Source organism: Rhinolophus ferrumequinum, chromosome 13 (genome assembly GCF_004115265.2).
Source record: "Rhinolophus ferrumequinum isolate MPI-CBG mRhiFer1 chromosome 13, mRhiFer1_v1.p, whole genome shotgun sequence".
NCBI classification, from domain to species: domain Eukaryota; kingdom Metazoa; phylum Chordata; class Mammalia; order Chiroptera; family Rhinolophidae; genus Rhinolophus; species Rhinolophus ferrumequinum.
In genome coordinates this window covers 32634694-32648633 of record NC_046296.1, presented here as the reverse complement: position 1 = coordinate 32648633, position 13940 = coordinate 32634694, and the positions used below count along the sequence as shown (strand labels likewise).

At 38.3% G+C, this 13940-nt stretch overlaps 2 protein-coding genes across 5 annotated transcripts in view; one reads left to right on the top strand and one right to left on the bottom strand.

The window, feature by feature from the left end:
• Positions 1 to 3139, top strand: part of EML6 (EMAP like 6) — a 240439-nt gene extending 237300 nt beyond the window's left edge. The window contains exon 44 of the mRNA XM_033125253.1: positions 1115 to 3139. Within this exon, the coding sequence (XP_032981144.1) occupies positions 1115 to 1139 (25 nt within the window). The 3' untranslated portion in view covers positions 1140 to 3139. The remainder of the gene's footprint in view (positions 1 to 1114) is intronic.
• Positions 3140 to 3240: 101 nt separating this feature from the next.
• Positions 3241 to 13940, bottom strand: part of RTN4 (reticulon 4) — a 70373-nt gene continuing 59673 nt past the window's right edge. For all 4 annotated transcript variants that reach the window (XM_033125250.1, XM_033125251.1, XM_033125249.1 and 1 more), the window contains 4 exons: positions 5420 to 5489; positions 4904 to 4950; positions 4650 to 4708; positions 3241 to 4234 (listed from right to left, as the gene is read on the bottom strand). In XM_033125250.1, the coding sequence (XP_032981141.1) occupies positions 4192 to 4234; positions 4650 to 4708; positions 4904 to 4950; positions 5420 to 5489 (219 nt within the window). In that variant the 3' untranslated portion in view covers positions 3241 to 4191. The remainder of the gene's footprint in view (positions 4235 to 4649; positions 4709 to 4903; positions 4951 to 5419; positions 5490 to 13940) is intronic.

The window sequence follows — 13940 nt, the reverse complement described above, 5'->3', positions numbered from 1 at the left end:
AGGAAAATTTCACCAGCTGTAATATTTGGATTCCTGAGCCAGGGCTGCTCTTGACCGTCACCGCTGTTAAGTGTAAAATGAGCGTGTTGTTCTACGAGGCGTGACCCATGTCCAGTGTTTTGAAAGCACTCCTACCAGCCTGCTCTAGAGTTGACATCAGCCTCTCCAGCATTTCTAAGAAAGTAGGTTTCTTCCCCTCCACCAACAGCGTTTCCTATTTGGAGTGTGGAGGAACAGGACACTCTGTCATTCTGTCACTCAGCTTCTCCCCATGTGGTGTAGTGGAATGGCTTTATGCGACATGAATACTGGTTTCTGTTCTGCTCAAGCAAAACTCTTGGGGGAGTTGAGTGATGAAAAAATGCACGCATTCCAGATATTTTTTAGTGGTCTGAGTGAAGTTGTGGAGAAGGCACCAGAGAGAATTTCAACCCACTTTCTACCCAAAAGCACTGCGTAGGAAATAGCCCGAGGATGCTTTCTGATGGCCTGCCTGGGAGCACCCATCTCCAGTCTGTGTGCCAACTGCTACTGGCACTTAGAGCCCTTGAGAGAGTACTGACAGCAGCTCCCTGTAGAGAGTAAACACCCATTCAGAGCAGCACCAGCCAAACGGTGAACAAGCCAGCAGTAAGAGTCATAAGTGAATCGTTCACTCTGGTGCAGGAGTACGAGGTGACTTTTGATTACTATAAAAGGCTTAGCAGTGACCTCTAAAATGCTGGGCCCCCAGGCCTTTGTCGCCATGGGAGCATACTGTGATCCTGGCTCTGTGCTGAACACTAGAAAGGGCTCTTCTACTCAAGTGGACTTGATAAAACCTTTTCAATAGTAACAAGGGAGATAGTGTGAAGTCAAATTGCCAAAAGTCCTCGCATTCAGCACGGACACTCAGGCTGCTGAAAGAGCCAAACAAAACAACAGACCTTTTAAGAAGAGCAGATCTTTAATTGGTGGCAAGATCCCTGGTTTGCCTTTTGAAACTGACATCTACATGTTCAGTACATCGCCTGAGCTCGACTTGAGAGCACCTGGCAAGATTGTTTTTTTTTTTGTCATTTGACATAAAAGAGTGTCCCGCCGTGTAAAATGACTGTTTGATCTGCTTTTTCAGTGTATTTGTGTGGCGATGTCTGTAAATGCCAGAAACCTCATACTTTATTGCTGCTGCTGCTCCCACCCAGCAACTGCAGAGGCCGAGACGCGGCGCCTCCTCGTCCCCAGCTGCTGGGAAAGGCCTCCAACGCTGCAGGCCGCACAAGCTCCGCCTGCTAGTGACTTGGTAAGACCGCTCCTGTGCTCGGGAGCCTCCAAAACTGTGATGCCAAGACGGAAGGTCAGCTCTCGAAGGTTAAGACGTGCTTGCCTCTGTTCCTGCGACTAAAAACTATATGTATTAACACCACTGACAAAAAAAAAATCCTATCTGATAATGTAGCCCACTGACAAAATGGAAAGCCTCAGTTACCCTAACCAATATGTAGCTTTTAATTTGCATCGGAGCTTTTACAAAAGGTGTTTTGCTATTATGTTTCTATATACTTTAAAAGTGTTCATTTTTACAAATAAGTTGAACCAGACAGCTTAAGTTAGTGCACCGAAGTACTAGAACTCTTGATAGCCTCTGTTCTCCACATTTAGCTTTCAAAACCAAATGAGCCATGTATAAACAAGTTGAGAAACTTAATTTTTTAAGGTTTCGTTTGCAGAGTTTTATATCCATTAAGTGCCTTTGAAAGTTTCCAGTTGTGTGGGCTGCTGTCTCACCTCCCACAAATTATCTCCTTTCTACATATGGTGCTAAAACTTCAAAACTGAGGAGGGCTACAGGACCCTTAGCAGATTCCTGGTCTGTCACCCACGTCATGTGTTTATGTCAAGGCTTCCTAAATGAAGGATATCACTTACCTGTTTGGGAAGTAGTTGCTATAGGAAGGTGATCAACAAAGAAATTCAGGAGAAAGGGAGTAGAATGGGTTTTCATTATGTTTAGTGCCAAACCCACGAAATCTGAAATAGAATTCAAATAAAAACAAACCTCTACTATAAAACAGAAGTGAAAAAAAAAGCTCAACGCGGTCCAGAAGATGAGCCGATCGGTCTTATTAAATCTAAAATGGTAATAAATGAGCCAACCTCACTGAGGCAGCACTGGGGTTACCACTCCCAGAGTGGGGTTGGCTTGACACCACTGATTTGATTCTGGTGAACTGTATAGGTCAAGTCTAGATAAAAAAAAAATCTCTGCAGAACAAATTCCCAAACCAACCAAGGTAATATGTGATAAATCAAGATTATAAAACAAACTAACGTCATGGAGAAATCCTCCAAGTTGGGTAGGTAATAGAATGTGAGTTGGACGGTATTAACCAGGTCTCTCTAAACCACCTCATCACACTTTACACTTGGCCAACCACTGACTACAGGAGGGGGCAGATGGCACACACCGCAGGTGCGATGGGCTGGTGACTCTGAGTCCTTCCAGTCAGTAAACTAAAATTCTGGATCTTGAGTTACTGGCTATTTGCAGTTGCCCGTTCAAAGAAAAGGTGACATGAAGCATTTTCAATTAAATAGATAACATTTACCACAGAAGTGCTTCAGCATTCTAAATGGATTATTAGATCATTAAGCTATTTTTATATGCCAATTTATTAATGCCTTACATTAATCCACTGCTAGGTTGTTGGGCCCACTGTTAGAATTCCTATGCAGTCCTAATTGTTTTCTGTAACCATGTGACTGGTGATGCTGAGTGATAACCATGTCTGCCTATATATTGTTCCACTGACCTTCCATACTAATTGAATCTTGCATTGAAATAACCATATGGAAGAACAACAAATTGAACACTGATGACATGTACAACTATATTTAAAGAGCAATAGTGTCTGTGTGTCAAGAAAAACGTCTTAAATCTTATTAGTAAACGTTTCTATGGTATGATTTTATGTATGTTCATAAATCCTGCACTGTATTCTATGTTAAAATATTGGTGCATGAATTTTATTTTCCATTATCAAAGTATAAAAAAAATACACAGTTTAAAGACATTTTGGTATGTGTCCAATAAATTTGATTATGTAAACATGTTCTTTTGTCTTCGAAGTCAATACAGCTGCATCACTAGCTGAGACCCTTTCTAACGTACCAGCTACCACTCCCGGTGGGAGGAAGCAGTCTACCTTTGTGTGTACTTTCAATCTGCTGCAGTTTCATGAAGCCAAAATACCAAACGTATTTAAGTCTATAAGCTTTATTGATACTTCGCTTTTACAGTTCACAATGCATTCCACAGATTTAGTTCAGTACAGCTTAAACCACAATTGTATAAATCATTTTATAATATCTTGCATAACAATGTTTGATATTTGCAACATTTTTGGAAGCATTAAATTCAGTCCATAGAGTCAAAGTCTGTGACAAAATTAACTACGGTGAGTCTGTGCGATGAAGTTTATATTTGAGTTCTATGTGGCATGGCATCGTTTCATGTTGAAAATGGATGGTAGTGCTCCTAGAAATATATTTTTTTCTGCTTATGTATTTGAAACTACACACATATAACCAATGACTGAAATATCAAGCACTGTGGGGCAGCTGGAAGGTCAAGGTCTAAGCTTTGTGAAACACCTATATATAGATATATATATGATCTATATTTACTTATATTGGCAATTAATATAACAGTAAAATTCACAATACACCTAGAACATACCAGAAAGGCAAGCTTTTTCACTCCTGCTTTAGTGGTATGATCTCGTCTAAACATTTCATTTCAGAAAATCTGCATCAATCCACACAGACCATACACAGTGCACAAACTGTGAAAAGGGTTATTATTTTTTTCAGCTTCACTTTCTCTGCAATTCCCCCAAATACAGCAAGACTACCTGCAACAAAGTATAATATACAGCTTTCTCAGATCTTTTTTTATTCACCAGTGCCTCATATAGGAAAAACAAATATGATTACGGTTTAAATCCATACATAGCAGCTTACAATACTTAAGGTGATGAACACATGGCAGTCAAGACAGGTAATTTTTCCTCAGACACTGCATTGCTAAAAAATAAAGATCTGTGAAACTGCAATGTCCAGGTTTCATTCTTCCCTGACCCTCCCCCATGTAATCAATGAATATCCCCTTTAAAGATAAATTCCTACTGTTAATTATTTCAGGCTTTTTTTTCATTCAGCTTTGCGTTTCAATCCAGGAATTTTCGCTTGGATTCTACAAATGAAAAGGAGGTGGGAGAAAAGGTCAGTGTAAATATTTTAAAATTTTAAATATTTTGTTTTCTGTTTCTTAAAATGCTGTCCTTAAGAACTACTTGCATATAGCTCAGCTTATACAAGAAGTGAAATCCTAAGGCTATCAAGCCACAAGTTATAATTCTGGTACCAATGGCCTCACAAATTAGATTTAAACAAAGCCTTAAATACACATCATACACGTAGAAATCAATTATCCAAATGTTAGGGAAAAAAGGTCTTTTGACAATTCTGTCACAATGTAGATCTGAGATTTGCTACTCACTATGCCTGAAATATGAAAATACTGCACCGTTTTCAAAGTCCAGTACACCTTACTCTTAGTAAAAAAAAAAAAAAAAAAAAAAAAAAAGTTGCCGATTTTAAATACTTACTTAGCCATTGCATCTTTAACATTCTTATTTGCAAGTCCTAGAAAATGATCTATCTGCGCCTGAAAGAGCGGTATAAAGGAGTTATTAGAAAATTACCGTTGCTGAAGAATCTGTGCTATGATCCAACAAACTACAGGCTTAAGCAACCACCATATTCCTCATTTCTGTAAGACTGAAAACTGGCAGTGACACATTTGTAAGTTCCACATAATAAACTTTGTTATGTATTCTAAAATCTACAGTTAAGGAATTACCTGATGCCGTTCATAAATAACAGGAACGCTGAAGAGTGAAATCAGAGCTGAAAAAGGAAATACACAACCTTTAAAATAGACTGGTACGATTTAGGGAACAAACACTAAAAAGCTATCACACTGGCAACACTCGTGAGCTTGCCAGGCAGTGTTCCTAATGACTAATACATCTCCTGGATGCACGTGCTGGTGGGGAGCCACTCGGAGCAATGAATTAAGCCTGGCTTAAAATCATGTTGCACAGACTTTACAAATGCAGGTATCCCTGGTTAAGTAGATTTATGATTGTACCATAGGATAAGCCCACCCTTGATCTGCTTTATCACTGTTAGCTGGAGAAGTCTTCAGAAACTAAAGTAGCATTTCAGTAAACATCAACAATTTACTTAAAGAGATCACAACCTCAAACATATATCCTATTTTTCCTATAAGGATATTCTCCACTAAAATCTCTAAGTCCCTCGCACACAATTTTTTCCCTGCAATTTTTTCATTCCAATGCTTTTGTCGACTTACCCAAAATCAGTAGTGTCAGACCATTGAACAAGGCACCAACATAGGTAAATACCCACATCAACACTGCAAACTAGAAGAAAATAACGTTAGCCTATTAAAAACAAAATTCACGTTTCTTAATTAAGCTTTCACATAAAAGCATCCCATCTAAATGCCAACCTACTAGAGGTATATTCCTGGGAGACTTGGTAAAGTAATAGGTATTTCACTTCTAACTCACCAGTCTCAACTGAGAATTTCAGAATCCTAATTAAAACAATTAACAGATTTGATTCATTTTCTCCAGACTACCCTACCAAGTAGTTGATTCTGTTTTCTCTGAGATCAGAAAACATGCCCAACATAGTTGTACACCTTGCCCCTCCAGTTCTAATATAGCATTTAGTTTTTTAATGGGAAGACTGAAAAGGTACTATGAGAATTCGCCATTAAAACTGATTTTAAAGAAACAACAAATTAAGTGCTTGAAGATCTACATGAGCTGAATAATTCAAACATTAAAATCTCATACACCTGAATAAGTAACAACGGGGCAGGTAGTATTTATTATCAAGGAGACTAGGTTTCAGGTACCAAAAATGTCACCTCTAGCATTTTATTACAAGTTAGGGGCACTGTTTGCCCAGCAATACATGTTTTAACAGCCACAGTTAACCCTGGGGATGAGGACTCCTTACACTTTTATACCTCTTCATAAAATTGTCCAGTATTCTTCTTTAGCCACTGCCTTCCTGATTTAACAATCACTGATATAGTTCTTAGATATCAGTGACAGGTACTGTTTTGAATGCTTTACAAGTATAAACTCATTTATGCTCTTAACTTTCTGAGGCAGGACTATCATCATTCCCACAGCAGATGCCAATACTGAAGGACAAATAGGTTAATAACTTGCCCCAGGTAAGACTCCACTGTCCCCTCCAGGGGCTGGGGACTGCAGTGAACTCACTAAACTCTCCTCCTTCAGTAATCCTGGCCTCAAAATCTGGGGAAGAATTTTTTTTTTTTAATCATTAAATAAGGTAGTTGGGAAAGACTTTGCTTCTAAAGAGCGATTTCCTTTTGAGAAGTCCTTTATTTCTTCTCCAAACTTTCGTTTATTCATGAATGTCTGGACAAGAGAATTTTCAAGTTTTCTTCCAAGTCTAAAACTTGACATCATCTAGGTCTACGACTCAATGACAGACAGTTCAAAGCAGTCTTGAAGACTTATAAACACAAAGTCAGTCTGGATTTGATTAAACATGCATCATCAGCAATTTGTTGGCTTCCTATTATTAGGTTGGTGCAGTTTAAAAGGTTAAAAACAATTGCACAAACCGCAATTACTTTTCCACTAACCTAATAAAAGCCTTCCTGTGTCTGGCAACCACTCTGCTCTATGTAGCAGGTAACAAGCGTCACCGCGATGCCACCATCCAGGTGATTCTTTAGGTACATGTAACATGGTGCAAATGACGAGAGGAACCGGCACTCCATCATCTATCTAAAGCAGGGATTGGCAAACTTTTTGTAAAGTAAGATAGGTAACAAACATTTCAGGTTTTGGAGGCCACGAGGGCTCTCTGTCACATGTTCTTTGAGTATCACCTTTGACTATTCTTTGAATATTATCCTTTAAAAATGTAAAAACCATTCCTAGTTCCCAGGCTGTACAAAGCAGGCCATGAGCTAAACAGTAGTTTGCTGACCACCCTTGATCTAAAGCATCTTTCCCCATATATTCATTCATTCAACAAAATCTGATTGAATGCCTGACTAAATGCCTACTATGAGCTGGGTATTAGCAGTAATTACGGCGTTCAAACTCTAGTAGGCATGTTTACTACAGGTTAGGAGGACACTTTGGCTTCCTTCACAAATTGTCAGTTCTAGGAACAGTAACATTCTGACTACCCCCACTACTGAATTTAGTGTTCAAGCGGGCGAATGCCAGGCGTTCTTAATTCTTAACACCTGTTAATTGAAAATCAAAAATTAAATGCTGTTTTGGTCTTAGCAACAACTATGGAACTACTGGTAAAGGTTTAAAGCACGACTCCAGTTAGCAAGCCTTTTCCTTCTCACATAGCTTTACAGACTCCTATTGCAGAAGCGAAATATAACTTCTACACTTGAGCAAGTTGACTATAGAGCAACAGAGCTATTTTCATCCATCACCATCCACAAGTCTAAAGGAAAAAGAGTCCACCTCCCACCTTTTAGAAGAAATTGCTTTAGCAAGAAAGATGCCCTCCCAAGATAGAACCCAGATACTAGCACACACAAGCTAAAAGTAAGTCCTAATTTGGTCCTTTAGTCACTGACAAGGTCCCATTGCAAACCATCAAGGAGAGAAGCAGAAGATTTCACACCTAGGCTATCTCAGGGGGCTCCACTGTCACTGGACTTGCCTCTTGGAGAATATTCTTCCTAAAAGCCAGGCTCTCCAGAGGCAAAGAGAGGAACGGGGAAGCCTCCCATGTCTGTGGGGCGAGGCAGGTGACATACGCGTACACGCGTGAAGAAGCCTGGATGAGCACTGAGGCAAACAGATAAATGCACTCCACCTCTCAAGGAGGCACCCACGATCCAGCTCCACAGACCGCTGCCATGCAACTATTACAGGCCAATGCTACCAAATTTCCCCATTTTAAGAGAGAAAACAGACATTCACGTTTTTACATGTTATCACAGAAGTTTTCATTGTTGCAGCTAAGTTTGGAGGAGATTAAACACTTCAGAGGCTCAAAACAAAAATAACGAGTAAGGGTTTCTGGAGAACACACCATCAGAAGAGAAAGGAGTGGTGGTAATAAGAACTAGCATCCAGCAATTGTACAATTACTGTAACTGTTATACAATAACAGCATCAACTACCTTTTTTTTTAACATACATTACATCAGTAATTAATCTCATCATAACCCCTGAAGTTAAGTACTGTTGTTATCCCCACAGAAGAGGAAACCAAGATGCAGAAAGATTAAGCAAGTTGCCAGACCAGAGGTCACAGTGATCTCAGCTTTACCTGGCTCCAGAATCTACCTGCTCTGCTATACTACAGAACCACCTACAGAGTAACCATTATTGAAAATTCATCACAAATGTGCCTGCTATCACAGAGGCAGAAAAAAGGTCACTAAACACTTCTAAAAAAACAAAAAGGCAGTTCTCACTGGGGACCTACAAATTCTATGCTATTCCATGGCAAATATTTTGCAACATTATGGCCAACGCAAATTACCGGGAAAGTCAAAGTTCCCATCTGAGACTGAAGGAGAGAGGTGGTCTCATAAACACCGAAACAGGGGAAAGGGCCATCTCTTGTTTGTCTTCTGTCCAGGGGAATAAGGAATTAAATTTAACTGTGCAGATTTTTGTTAGATGATGTCTCAGTGGGGAGCAGAGGGCATTTTTAAAGAAAATGGAGGAAAGGGTACTTAACAGAATTTCAGAAATTACTTTGGCAATTCTGACATTTTCAAACATTGAAAAATATTTGACCTTTTTTTGACATCTTCAGCTTCATTCATTAATATCACTTTGACTGTCTCTATATTTTTCCCATCCTATTTCCCTTCTAAGTTTTCTTGAGCCAAAGAAACCAGAAAGGAAACTGTCAAAATGTGTATGTTAATAACCTCATAAGCACTTGAGGGCTAGATTTTAACGTTCTTTTGGGTCAGCTATTTCTGGAGTTCAGGCTTTTTTTTTTTTTTTTTGCTCACTTTCAGATTTAAGGCTGTATTCTGGAACATGATGGTTGCCTGATGATCAGGCAACTATAGGTAGAAATTTTCTTACAAACTACTTTAACATACATTTTCACTGAAAGTCACAGAATTACTGTCATACAGAATATAGTCTTTACACCCAAAGCCATGTGACAAAAAAGAACATTTGCCCAAAACACCCGGTCTTGGTGTCATGACGGGTGGCATGCGGGGTCTCAGCTCCCACTCCCCGCACAAGAACGCAGGACATGGTGAGGCCAAAAAGGAACACCAACGGAGCCATACATAGGGGAGTCACCACTATTTTCTCACCAGCAGCTGGGTTGGAGACATACGAAGCAGGAGCCACACTACCTGCAACCTGCCGTCCACTTCCCTCTGCCAAATAACCTCACTTGTTAACTACAATCCGCCTCTCTGCTATCCACAATCCACACTCCGCCTGCCAGCCACCATCCGCTTGCTAGCCCCCATTCCCTGCTAGCGTAGCCACGGCAGTTATATTAGTGGCCAGTGGCTCACTGGTTACAGCTGACAGCCACCCAGCCACAGATGGTGGCCATCCAATCACAGTTGATGGCCATTTACTACCTGAGCCAGCACCTTTCAACGTGAGGCCGAGAGCCTGGAAACTGCACTCCTGGCTCTGTCCCCACACTTGGTATGTACTAACTACAATTTTTAGACTTTTTCTTGGGATTTGAGGTTTCAAAAGACAGGAAGAACCTTTAATAAGGCTCAGAGCCTTATCAAGAAGCCCCAAAGCTGAGCCCAGCAGGCACTGTCATATGCTTTTCTTTATTATAATAGGGAGGGGGGTGGGAGTGGGGAGAAGCAACAGCCCAGATAGCTAAATGCTGCAGCTTTTAAAAAGCGTGATTTCCCCAGAGAAATTAAATCACAGTTTCAGGGGATAAGGGCCCCTCCTCTTCCCCTTCCCAGGTATCAGTAAATTGTATAGCTCCCCAGGTGGTTCCAATGTGCAGCCCATGTGAGAACCACTGTTTTAAAACAAGAGCCCCTATCCAAGATCCCTTACAGAGGTCAGTCACAGAAAGGAATTAAACCTTAACGACGTGGTTTAAATTTACTCAACTGTCATACTAGTTTTCGGTGGTAATGGGTGTTAAACAAGTTGACAAATAATAGGTTAAACAAAGTTATCCAGCCTCTTTCTGACTTCTCAGGTACTAATAAACTGACATTAGACTCTCCGAGAAAAGGATACATACACAGCTTTTGTAACTAAATTTTACTAGAGAACATTCCTCTTTTACTTCCCTTTCATTCATTTTCTTCCCCCAACCTTATGTCTGGCACTCAATTGAACAAACCCACTCTACAAAATGTAGTATTTAAAACAAAGCCTGAGGATTGGTCAAATATTTGGCTGTGGTCAAGTTTTATACTAATGTTTGAAATAAGTTCTACGAAATGGAATTCGGAATATATTGCCAGTAATTTTGCCCATAATATTTGACTAGAATTAATCCTTTGGGAAATGGATAGTTGCTCATCGTATGGATACCTGAAATCTTTTCTAGGGTTTAGATGTAGTTAATTGCAAAAGAGCTAAACAAATGGAATGAGTACACAGAATTTAACAGGACAAATGTGCAGAACACATTTTATTTAAGTCAACCAGCAGAAGGAAACCTAAACCAGGCACAATGATTACCACCATCTCAAATCAGGTCTTTTTCATAAGGCCTAATGAACCTAGGAGTTTGGTTATTTCTTTGATCACATTTGAAAGAATAGGCTTCTCCCACACACTGCTCCCCAAAAGGTAATAAAGAGAAGAAAAAGTTTCACATTTTAGAGCCATTTCAGTGGCTCTAAAATTTTCAATTTCTGAGGAAGAAGGTTTCAAATAGAAGTAGTGGTAATTGTGACCCAGAATCTAGAAATGTAGATTATATAAATTTGAGGGCACCAAACATTTATGAAGACAATGACTTATAGAGGAATCACTTTTAAATTGTTTAAAAGCTATTATTTTTAAATAAGCCACAGAGACTGATATAATGTCTTTCTAAATGATAAAATTGGAGACTAATTCCCACTGCATGAATTCTTGAAATTAGGGAAATTTTCATTTTTTTAGCTATAAATCATACAAAATTAAAGTAATCCCAACCAAAAACTGGTTCCTATAAAATTAAAACTCAGTGTTCCACAAATTCATCTGAAAGGTGGAGAGATTAGGGCTATTAGCAAACTTTCCAGATTTAAAATCTGAATATAAGAAGGCAAATTGATTTTTTCTTTATGTTGAAAAAATAGGGGGGAAAAAAGAATTATTTTAAAAAAATGCTTTTTGCTTACTTTAGAGAGAGAGAATATAGTAAGACTCTCCTACCAGCTGCTGTGGCTAAAAGGCAAAAAGTAATAGAGAAGAAAAAAATCATTCTCTTTTTAAAAATACCACCTATATAGACAAAAACTCTGAGGGGTTAAGATGGCAAATGCTCAAGAAACTCCTTCCAGAAAGGGAACACTTTAAGTCATTTTTATAAAAAGCCAAGAATGTCAAGTTCTTATCAGCTTTTTTCAATAAGAGACGTTTTAAGCAAATATGCTGTGTTCTGTAATACTCTTAATCTGTGAAAACAAACAGAAGGAATCTGTACTACTAATACACAATTACATTCAGAAAAAGTTTAATAAAGTCCCCCCATGTAGCAGAACCACAAGGTTTATCAAGGAAGACCCTTTGTGTATATTATCAGCGTGTACACCTGCATTACCAAGCGTTTTGGACCCAGCACCTTTGCATCTGGAGAAAAGGATCCCTTGCCTTATTCTTTTCCCCGCAACTGGAATTGAGATCTAAATGCAAAGTTCATTCTATGTGTGAACATGTTGAAACAACTGTTTATTTGGAGCCCTGAAAGAATTGCCTTCAGGGGAAGTCACCAAGTAGCTTTCCTTGAGCTCTGGACCTGCCAAAAAACACTCCTCAGGAAAACCATTCATATAAATTTCTCCTTTTTCTTTTCAAAAGTACTGCTAATCCTTAAGGAGAAAGAGTAGTAAATTACCATTTTAATGCAAGCCTTTTTTCCCAATATTAAGAAACAAAGAATGTTTTAAAAATATAAGAAAACTTCATAAAAATAGTGTTCCAGAAAGTAAATCTATCTCATTAGTAACACTTTCTGTTACTTTCAAATTAGCAAAGTTACTCAAGGCAAGAATTTACCAAGTTCAGTTTTCCTCCTTTATGTTAGCTTCCTCATGAGTAGCATAATTGCTTAAAACAAAAAACAAAAAACAAAACAAAAAACAACTAAGGTAATTTTCAAAAAATTAAAAACTGAGATTTAACAGCAAAAAAATTCTTTATCTCATAAAAGTAATTTATTCATAAAATTTCCTCATATCCTACTTTTTTTTTTTTAATTTATTGGGGTGACAATTGTTAGTAAAATTACATAGATTTCAGGTGTACAATTCTGTATCACATCATCTATAAATTACATTGTGTGTTCACCACCCTCATATCCTACTTTTAAACATCTGGGCAAAACAGATTTAAAAGGTTTCTAAAGTATTTAATCAGGCCTCCTCTATTTTCTCACTCCTCTAGCCTTTATTTCCACACCTACATCACTGTCTACATACAAGACTGTGTAATGATGACAGTAAACTCTGAAAGAGTAAGTTTTCTTTTGATTAAAGACAAGTGGAAACTTTAAACTCGAACTTGTAAAAACTGGAATATAATGAACCATTCCCAGATCAATTTTTGTTTTATTTTTAAACAGATTTCTTCCAAGAATGCCTCTTGTCTCAAGAAAAATGTTCAATTATAGGCATATAAAGCTGCCTTCATAGCTATACTATGCAAACATGAAGGATGATTTTTGGTTTATATCTACTGCAATTTTTATTAAGTCTACAAAAACAATGACTCTGCTCTGTCCAGCTTCATGATGCCTTCATTTGAAGTCACCCCAACACCAATTTCTGACTGTTAAATTCAGATGGTCCTTTATTTGAAGCTCTGTATCATTTATAGTGTTTCTTCTCAATCAATTTTCACCTATAAATGCCCTTCATCTTAAATTGCACTAGTACTTTCTCCTCAATAATTCTTCATACATGTTCTACCCCAAGTCAAGCTATATCTAGCAATTATCACTTCAATAGGAACTGGTTTCTTCTGGGACCCATACGTGCAAGATTCTACTTGATTTACTCCAAAATATTTTTGTTTCCTTTTGAAACCAATTAAACCAATTTCATATCACAAATAACCATGGTCTTTTTATTTACAGATTGTCCTCAAAGCACAGAGTAAATCACTAAATGCAAGCACTCTATACAAAAGAGATATAAGAAAACTAAATTATTTACCATTAATGTATTAGTAACTAACTGGAATCCCAAGTCTTAAACTGAGAAAAACACACAGCCTGAAAATAAAGTCCATCTACTGACTTATTAAGGCTAAGATGTTTGTTAAAAAGTTTGGGCATACGGGGTTTGAAAATTAATCTGGGGAACGTAATTTGGTGGTTACCAGAGCGTAAGGGTGTTGGGGGGTGGGGGATGAGGGTGAGGGGGATCAAATGTATGGTGATGGAAGGGGAGCTGACTCTGGGTGGTGAACACACAGTGTGATTTATGGATGATGTGATACAGAATTGCACAATTGAAATCTATGTAATTCTACTAACAATTGTCACCCCAATAAATTAAAAATAAATTTAAAAAAAAAAAAAAAAAAAAAGAAGTTTGGGCATTTAAACCTATTCTGACCAGTTCAGAAATTATTTCACTTGATATAAAGGCCCAATCA